General features: G+C 45.4%; 1 protein-coding gene across 3 annotated transcripts; it reads left to right on the forward strand.

Moving 5' to 3' along the window:
* The first annotated feature begins 553 nt into the window (after positions 1–553).
* Positions 554–9,569, forward strand: Pin4 (peptidylprolyl cis/trans isomerase, NIMA-interacting 4). 3 transcript variants are annotated; one of them, XM_036173915.1, is made up of 5 exons: positions 611–669; positions 1,116–1,216; positions 4,227–4,300; positions 8,510–8,629; positions 9,372–9,569. In XM_036173915.1, exons 4-5 carry the CDS (start codon positions 8,546–8,548, stop codon positions 9,528–9,530), a joined length of 243 nt encoding a protein of 80 aa, XP_036029808.1. In that variant the 5' UTR covers positions 611–669; positions 1,116–1,216; positions 4,227–4,300; positions 8,510–8,545; the 3' UTR covers positions 9,531–9,569. The 3 variants fall into 3 exon arrangements, with proteins under 3 accessions (XP_036029807.1, XP_036029808.1, XP_036029809.1); XM_036173914.1 differs by lacking the exon at positions 1,116–1,216 and having other exon boundaries at positions 554–669; XM_036173916.1 differs by lacking the exons at positions 611–669; positions 1,116–1,216 and adding an exon at positions 1,910–2,025.
* The last annotated feature ends 225 nt before the right edge of the window (positions 9,570–9,794 follow it).

Here is a 9,794-nt window from a genome sequence, read left to right on the forward strand (position 1 = left end):
TCTGCCACAGGCAATGGGATGATATAGGCTTTAAAAATTCCACCTTTGTACCCTGTCAACTACTGGTGCTGCAATAAAAAAATAATAATAATAATAATAATAATAATAATAATAATAATAAAAAATAACGAAGAGCCACTAGGAAATGCGGGCCTATGTCGGCGGGAGGACTGGAGAAAGGGGCCATCACCTCAGCCCTCACTGCTTTCCCTTTCTCTAGCGTCCCCAAGGCATTACCAAGAGCCCACGCCAAAGAACTGCGGTAGCCTAAGACTGCGCACGCACAGAGGAAGTGGGCGGGGGCGAGAGAGAGTTTAGAGCGGGTGCAAATAAGGGCGTAGGAAAAGAATGAGGAGCACAGAGGCGGGACTTTCTCATCTCTGCACATCCTTTGTCTCCGCCTCCCCGCAGAGCTTCAGTTTCTTATTGGTTAAACATCTGCAGCTCCCATTGGTCAAGAAACCAAAGGACTGGGTCTGCCCCAAGCTATGCCTGCTTCCGGAACCGCGGCAGAAATGTTTCATTGTGACGTTGCTTTCAGGCATTATTTAGGACATACCTTAGGGGCCTGAAGGGGCCTTTTGCTAGTACCGGAACAGTTGAGAGTTCTACGGCAAGCTTAAGAGATGCCGCCGAAGGGGAAAAGTGGTTCTGGAAAAGGGGGGAAAGGTAGAGCGGCCGAGACAATCAGGGAGCGTGGGGTGGGTAAGAAGAAGGGCGGGAGTAGGCCGGCAGCTCCGGGGGTCATAAGACTGGCAGCAGGTGACCCGGGCCCCCCTATAGCCGATATGGTTTATGTTTGGCGTTCTTCCGGTAAATCAGAAAATATAAGTGCGCCAGGGTCTGCTGGGGTTCGGGGAACAAATGGGGTTTCAGTACAGGCACCGTCGTGGCGGGTAATAGCTAGTGGGATGGTTCCTCGCAACATGGAACTATACAAGAGTTTCTTACCACTAAAATTTAATCTGATGAAACGCCAGCAATAAAAGGAGCCCACACTAGTGGTCGGTACAGGCCTCTTTAACAACTAACATTATGACGTGTTCCACCCTCTCCCCATTGAGGAGGGACTCGTTTCTTGAAGACAAGTGTTAGGTACACCGCTGTACTTTCAGCCTAGAAAAATAAGACACAGCTCTTACTCTTCGCCATCCCTTGGAAGAAGTGGGGAAGATAGTAGCCAGAAAGTACTGTACTGAATTCAGTGCTGAGAGAGGTATGTAGTAGAAGGTGTAAAGATGCTTCAGACAGGCCAGGATAAGCAGCGGCAATAGGGTAAAGCATACTCGACCTGGAGAGTCCAGCCCCAGACGCACCGATGGGAAACAGCACAGTTTGTGTAGCATAGCATTGCTGAAACAAAACTTTAAGACAAATGATCGAGTGGGGAAAATTAAAGCGGAGGACTAAATCATTGGGAGTACTGTATGCGATGTTGATTAAGGTCAGTTACAGGCCAGGGAGCCCTTTCAAGAGGTCATTTCAGTAGTTATTGGAAGAGGTAAAGGTGGCCTGAACTCTGGTTGTGGAAACCCAGAGAAGTGACAAAGGGAGTGCAGTAGAGTGATGTCCCAGAGGCCCAAGGGACCAAGACGTTTTAAAGAAAGAAGGTATGAGAATGGGTGAGGTGCCACAAACCTGTGCCACAGCACTTGGGAGGCTGAAGCAGGAGGACCTGAGTTTGAGGTCATCTGGAGTAGGTAGAGACTGTGTCTCAAAACAAAAACCAAAATAAGTGAAAACAGAATGATACATGGGGAATGAAGGACCAGGAGAAAGTTGTTTCCTCCATTTTGGAGATCCTCTTTCTTGTCCTTTTTTTTTTAGAACTGAGGATTTAACCCAGGGCCCCTACCACTGAGCTAAATCCTCAACCCTTTCTTGTTCTTTTTTAGCTGATTAGCTCCTGTTCCTCCATCACACATTCCCTGACTAACTAAAATGTCTGTCAGTTTCCAAATTCTCCTGGCCACAATTTTTCACCTGTTGGAGTCTCAGGAAGTGATCTGTCTTCCTCACTGGAATGTGAGTTGGTGTACACTCGGCACAGCAACTGTTAAAACTGAGGATAGAAGGGCCAGCAAGATGGCTCTATGGGTACAAGGTCCTGCCACAAGCCTCCTGATGTGAATTTGATCCCTAGGACCCACAGGAGGAAGGGAAAGTTGTTCTCTGATCTCCATGTGCACCCTGTAGCTTGTGCACCCCAAACATACGGACTGAGAGCTGTGTGGCTTGGGTCCTGGAGCCCTGACTAAGGGTGTTGAGGGACAAAGAAAGGCCTGACGCATATAAACAAGGCCAGGACCACGTGGGATTCTGCTCCCACCTCAACCAAGAACTTCAAAGTGTTTATTCTGTCCAGCACAGGGATGGGTTGGCTCGTCTTGGTAGGAGGTCTCTGCAGACAGTCTCAGGCTTTCAACATGCCTGAGAAGGAAGTTGTAGTGCTAGTCTTTGCATACACTGGCCTAATCCCCAAACACTCATCCTCAGAGTTCTAAGGGAAGTTTGCCATCCCAATGAATCTCACAGGAAAGACTACCACTTTTGTGGGACTGAGGCCTTGGAGTCCTTGGCATGGCTGTCTGTGCCCATGTCAACATTACACATTGTTGACAAGAGTGCTTGCCCAGTGTGTGTTAAACCCTGGAATTAATCTGAAGTAAAAAAACAACAACAACAAACAAACAAACAAACAACAACCAAGAAACCCTGATTTTGGAGGACTTCATTCAGGGACTTTCTCTGCTCCCCACACATGCACAACATGCACTAAATAAAATATAATTTAAAAGTTGTATAGAGGGTCGGACAGTGGTGGCACATGCCTTTAATCCCAGCACTCGGGAGGGAGAGGCAGGTGGATCATCTGTGAGTTCGAGGCCAGCCTGGTCTACAGAGTGAGATCCAGGATAGTCACCAAAACCATGCAGAGAAACCCTGTCTCAAAGAAAAAAACAAAACCCAAAAAAGTATATAGAATGGAGGCTATATAAATGAGGAGGAGGCTGGCCTCATGACAGGTACTTCCTTTGTGAGATCATGCACTTCAGCATCTGGATTTCACTCTGGTAGGCTCAGAGTGGCCACTGCACCATGAGTTAGCGGTGCTTTTAGGGATTCACCTTCACCAATCAATCTCACCAAAGGCAAGTCCTGGCATAGTAATTAGGGAAGAGAAAGAAACCCCTGGGCATGGGGCATGCGTGGACTGCTGGACTAAGTAGGCTCACAAACATTGTCTCAAGGATGAGGTTGTTTGCCATGTTTCAAAATTTCACACAAGACAGTGTATCTCCAATTTATCTCATTCCCAGCACCTTGGGGATGTACTAAATTCAGCCGGCTCCGCAATTTCCTGAAGGCATTTTAATGTGTGAATGAAGGGTGGATTTCCTGGTAGGCAGCCTCTAAGATGGAGTTTACTGTGCACATGTTTCCAGAGAATGCCTTGGGGCTCCACAGCTTGGTATGGGAGAAAAAGGAAACAGGATTAGGCCAGAGCAGATTAGAAGAAGCACAGCAAAGGTTCAGCTCAGTTATGAACCCTATTCACCTTGTACCTCCAAGACCTGGAACTTAGGAATTATTTAGGAAACATTTGTTAAACTGAATACTTAATCTAGGGGTAGTACTTAGACATCTTGGCCTCTAACAGTTAATGTGCTGCCTTTTTTGACACAAAACTTAGCATTAATAAGATGGGCTTCCAATGCTTGATAACTCAAATGTCAAAAACTTGCCAGGAGGCCATCAGAGGCACTGTGGTAGACTGCAAAGATTTAGGCATAAATACATTCGTTAGGCATAGATACTTTGTAGTATCTTCATTCTTGGAGAGTTCGTATGTTAGAACTGCAAGTGTCAAACACACTATCCCAGAACATAATAGAAATTATATAATTTTATATAATGGCAGTGCTTAGTGTTCTGCCATTAGAAGGCAAGATTTGGGATGGGGTTGGGAGAATTTAGACCAGGCTTCTGGAGCTCATTCATCATCCCACATTCATTTCTTTGTCTATTTTCGGTGAAGTGTTTTGGAGGACACATTTCCTGTTATTAGAGATGAGTCACTGTAAGTTAACTTGATTGTGTGACTCACCATGTAGCCTTTTGGAGCTTGGGGCTGTAATGGAAAAATCACCTTGCATTATGAGTTGGACTTATCTATAAATGTCAAAGTACATTTGAAATGAGTACCTGTCCTCTCTTTTCTAAAGGAGGTGCAGCCTCTGGAAGTGACAGTGCTGACAAGAAGGCTCAGGGCCCTAAAGGTGGTGGCAATGCAGTAAAGGTGAGTTATCTCCCATATCCTTTTTTCCCATGGTGAGTATTAAGGTGGATGTGTGGATGCATAGAAACGGCAGTGTGAGTAACTTGTCCTTATAGACCAGGCTTAATACTAAGGGCACAGACAACATGATACAAAGCTGAGACCAAAGACCAGTGGCACTTTTTTGTTGTTTGGGTTGTTTTGTTTTTCAAGACAGTTTCTCTATGTAACAGCCTTGGCTGCCCTAGAACTCACTCTGCAAACCAGGCTGGTCTCAACTCAGAGATCCCCCTGCCTCTGCCTCCCCAATGCTGGGATTACAGGTGAGTTCCACCACCGCCAGCTCAGTTTCACTTTAAAAGGTAGAATTCACACTTTTAGCACTGTTCCTTATCCAGTGAAAAGGCCTATCTCCAGAGGAAAAAGGGGGTGGATGGCCCCCTAGATTATCTTCTGGCCTACACACACACACACATGCTCACCAATTTGTTAGCCTTGACCATGCAAATGTGGGTGGAGCTAAGTCAGCAAGTAAGTACTTGAAGTCCTTAGCCACCCAACGCCAGAGGAGAGTCTGCAAACAGAACTGTACAACAGCTTGCAACAAGGAGTGTCTGTTTGGGTCAGGATGCAGGAGGGTTAAAAAGTTAGATCTCATGGCCGCTGCCTACAACTTCAACCATATACATGAAGCATAAAAGGAAGAGAAAAATGGGAGGCAAGGTGTGATCTGAACTGTTCTGCTTTTCTGGGCTTGTTCTGGGTATTTTGGGTGTATGTATGTCTGTACCATGTGTGTACAGTGCCCACAGATGCCAGAAGAAAGTGTTAGAAAAAAGTAGCCCGGCTACTTTTTATTTTTGAGACAGAGTCTCCTTTAGTGCAGGCTGGTCTCAAGTTCATTATGTAGCAAAGGATGGCCTTGAATTTCTGATCCTCCTGTCTCCACCTCCCATATGCTGAAATTATAGGCTTCTACCTGTCCCCTGTTTTTCTACCCCATTTTTTGTGCTGTTATTTTGAGACAGGATTTCACTATGTAGCTCTGGGTGTCCTGAAACTTGCTCTGTAGACCAGGCTGAGCTCAAACTCACAGAGACCGGCCTGCCTCTGCCTCCCAAGTGCTGGAATTAAAGGCATGCACCATTATGCCCAATGGGTTTCTACCCCATTTTAATTAAAAGCAGCAACTAATCTGCTCTCTACTTGTGTGCATTAGTAATTTCAAGAATGTTAAATAGATGGAATCATATTGTTTGTGACCTTTGGTGGGGGGATTTTTTTGTTTTTGTGTTTTGTTTTGTTTTTTGCTCAGTGGAATTTTCTGGTGGTTTCACTCAGACTGTGACGGTGGTCTATTGCTTTGTGTTGTTGAGTTCTATTTCATGATATGTTTGAACATTTATCTGCTAAAGGACATCTGGGTTCTGATATTTCCAAAGGCCCTAGTACCAGAAGAACCCTGGAACCAATGACACTCCTGTACCCACATGCTTCTCCTGTGTCACTAAGAGCTGAATCTGAGTTGCCTCTGCTGAGCCTCCCTCCTTCCTTTCCCCTTCAGGTTCTCGTCCTGCTCCCCAGTGCCTCCCAGGCCATATGTTCTGTTCTCTGCATCTCCTCAGAAATGGAAATGCCTCTCAGGGCTTCATCCTCACACTGAGGAGCCCTGACTGCTTTCTCTCATACCTGCCAGACCTCAACTTGGGGTCAGTCCAGTAGGCCACTTTCTCTGCACTGAACCCAAACTGCTAGGACCTGCTAGGGAGACCCAGTTTTGGTGAGGGGGGCCCCCAAACCTGGTTTGTAACCTTAGCATGGCCCTCAGTGCTGCTCAGCAGCCGTTCCTATCTCCTTCACGCCACCAAGCACTGGTGCAATTAGCAGGCAACTTGGGCCAGTGGTTCTCCACCTGGATGTTCAGGGCTGAGCTCCTCACACACCTGGAGAGTTCAACCCTCCAGTGCCCATGGCACCTCAGGTCTGCTGCATCAGGATCTCTAGGCCTGGGGCCTGGACCTGAATGTCTTCTTTAGAAGCTCTGGAGGTTTTGCAAATGTGCTGCCAGAGTTCAGCAAACACCAATCTAGTGTCAGGGGTTCGTGTGAGGACTTAATGAGATCATTCATGTCAAGCACTTAGCACTTGGAAGTTGTCTTGACTGTGTGTCTTTAATTCAAGAAGATATCAAAAGGGCTAATAGCATAACTGGGCTAAGCATCTTTCTTTGGGCTATTTTTAGAAATCTTGAACCCAAGTGACCTGAATGGACAGCAAAGGAATCGAAAATCCCTTAAATAAAAATTTAAATTTACTGGTTTCACAATAAAAACTTGTATTTTCATAATAATATTTTATAATAATTAACCATTAATTGACTTAGTTTAATAACTAGTTTCATTGCTGACTATTACATTTAATAATTTACCAATTATTTAATAATATTTTCAAAAGGAGTAGAACGCCCTGATCTTCAGCCCTTATCAACAATTATTTTCCTTATGCCCCTTGGGTTACATCCCCAGCATCTCCTCTTTCTTCTTCCTCCCCTTCCTGTTTATTTGGAGACAAGGTCTAACGCTATAGCCCAGGCTGTGAACTCATGTAGCTAAGACTGGCCTGGAACTCAGGATCTGCCTTCCTTAGCCTCTCAGGTGCTAGGTTTATAGGTGTACACCACCATGCTCAGTGAGAGAGGCAGTCTAGAAGCTGTGGCTAAGTCAAATTGAGAGCTGAGCCATTGTCTTCCAGCAGGCCGACCCTTCGCTGTCCAGATTGTATACCTGTCTCTGGATAGGACTAGACACATTCTATACAAGGTGCTTGCCACCAACCCTTATGACCTGAATTCAATCCCCAGGACCCACGTGGTAGAAGGAAACACTGGCTCCTGCAATTGTCTTCTGACCTCCTCATGAGTATTATGGCACACATGCATACATACAAAATCAATAAGTGGATTAAGTTTCTTTTAAAAGGTGTTTGTTGGGCTAGATAGATAGCTGTGTGATTAAGGGTATGTATTGCTCTTTTAGAAGACCTGAGTTCAGTTCCCAGCAGCCAAGTCAGGTGGCTTACAACTGCCTCTAACTCCCTCCAGTTCGAGGGAGTCTGACATGCCTGGCCTCTGCAGACACCGGTGTGCACTTGCACAAACCTACTCACATAGATACATAACTTAAGTAAATCTTAAAGAAGCTTGTCTACCCAAGCCCTGATTATTTTACATTTATCTATTTTGTGTGTGTGTGTGTGTGTGTGTGTGCGCGTGTGTGTGTGTGCGCGCGTGTGTGTGTGTGTGTGTGTGCGTGTGCGTGCACACGCGTGCACGCATGTGTGCATCCGTGCATACCATGGCACATGTGTGAAGATCAGATGACGACTTGTGGGAATTGATTCTCCCTTTTGACCCTGTAAGTTCTAGAGCTCTAACTCAGCTCATCAGGCTTCTCAGCAAGTGCCTTTACCTGCTGAGCCATCTCACTGACCCAGTAGGCCCCATTTTTGATGTGTTTGTAGCTCCTGGGTACTTCTATTAGTTGGAAAGCCATTCCTGGGCCAAAGTCTCTCTAGAGCCATCTTACTCCAGATTTCAACAGTTAACCCTAAGGATACTTGTCTCTAAATAGTAAGGGAGAAACTGGGTGGAGTGGGGTATTCCTGTAGTCTCAGAACATGGAAGAGACAGGAGGATCAGGAGTTCTAGGTCATCCTCAGCTACATATTGAATCTGTGGCCATCTTGGACTATGTAAGAACCGTGTCTCAGAGAGGAAAGAAGTATTTCCAAGCAGAGTTTTTCCCCACTGATTAAAATAGGCAGCAGTTTGTTGAATGCTGTTTGCATAGCTTCCTTCCACAATCCCATGGGGGACACTCTTGGAGGCTTAAAAGCATACCCAAGGTCACACAACAGAGCTGGGATTGGACTCCACGACCCAAAACCTCAACCACTGTATTTTCTTTTCCAGTTACCACTGAAGTATGTGGGGAAAGGTGAGGGGATTCCCACAGGCAGTTGCCCACTTTGCATCAAAATCAGGGTTCTGAGATACTGCTTGATAGAGAAATGGGTTTTGGCAGCCAGGCAGTTGGGCAGACTTCTAGGACGTTCAGTGATATGAGTTGTGTGTTGTTTTGTAGTTACCTGGGATAATTCAGATGTGACTCCTATACCAAGAAGAATCAGTTTTCTCTCCAAGCACTAACTGGACATGCTTTTCCCTTGTAGGTCAGACACATTCTGTGTGAAAAACATGGCAAAATCATGGAAGCCATGGAGAAGTTAAAATCTGGAATGAGATTCAGTGAGGTGGCTACACAATACAGTGAAGATAAAGCCAGGCAAGGGGTATGTTGTGCTTATCATTTGAATGTTCTGTGGTCACGGTAGCCGTGTAAGGTAGCATGCATAAAACCCTGAGTTTGCAGCCCAGCAAAAAATAAGTTTCAGGTTGGGGATTTAGCTCAGTAGTAGAGCGCTTGCCTAGAAAGCACAAGGCCCTGGGTTTGATCCTCAGCTCAAAAAAAAAAAAATAAAAAAATAAAAATAAAAAAAAATAAGTTTCCTCCACAAAGGAAATACAAAAGCCGGAATTATTTTCCATGTTCTGTCATTAATTGTAGCCATATCTTTGTTTCAAGAAAAGTAGAAATGTCTAGCTTGTGGGACTAAGGATGTAGCTACATGGTACGACATTTGTATGGCATGTGTGAAGCCCCAGGTTTGATTCCTAGTCCCACCAATTCTAACTTATGAGGAGTTGCATAAGCATCATCTACATTGAAGGAGGAAACAGGAAGGGGAGATGGGGAAGGAGGACTATGCTCAAAGAACATTCTATACTTGTGTGAGACATGTCCTTACGAAACCAAGGACACAGAGTCACCTATGTCTAAGTGTAGGTGTGACCGACCTTTCACAGATCACTTCAGAATGCAGCAGTATCACGAGCACTTGTGCCCCGGCCAGTCTTAGACTTCTCCTCCCATTGTCCCTGGTGAGACAGCTCCTGCACAACCCAGTGAGCCCTTGTGTTCATATGGGAAGACTCCGAAGCTACAGTAGGACTATTCTCTTTTGGATTTTTCAGGGTGACTTGGGATGGATGACCAGAGGGTCCATGGTAGGACCGTTTCAAGAAGCCGCATTTGCCTTGCCTGTAAGTGGGATGGATAAGCCTGTGTTTACAGACCCACCTGTGAAGACAAAATTTGGATATCATATTATTATGGTTGAAGGGAGAAAATAAAGTCACACGGAAACCTGAATAAATGTTTTGTATTTGGTTTGTCTCGTGTTTGGTGAACTGTCAATGTGGGTTTGATTAGGTGGGCATCGGTACGTTCTGCAGTCACTTTCAGTTACCACCTCTCAATGACGACTCGTGGAGACTCCTTTCACCTTGACTTCCCATTTTCCCCAGACTAACTTTGACCCTTAGTGTGTCCCATAAATCATGAAACCATCTTCAGAGGAGTCAAATCTTAGGCCTCTGAAAACCTTGGACACTAGT

The sequence above is a fragment of the Onychomys torridus genome, chromosome X (assembly GCF_903995425.1).
Source record: "Onychomys torridus chromosome X, mOncTor1.1, whole genome shotgun sequence".
Taxonomy (NCBI): domain Eukaryota; kingdom Metazoa; phylum Chordata; class Mammalia; order Rodentia; family Cricetidae; genus Onychomys; species Onychomys torridus.

Coding starts and splice junctions, on each gene's coding strand:
- Pin4 (XM_036173914.1), top strand. CDS start 627: ATGCCGCCGAAGGGGAAAAGTGGTTCTGGAAAAGGGGGGAAAG. Junction 4,301..8,509: donor GTGGTGGCAATGCAGTAAAG/GTGAGTTATCTC, acceptor TTTCCCTTGTAG/GTCAGACACATTCTGTGTGA. Junction 8,630..9,371: donor AAGATAAAGCCAGGCAAGGG/GTATGTTGTGCT, acceptor TGGATTTTTCAG/GGTGACTTGGGATGGATGAC.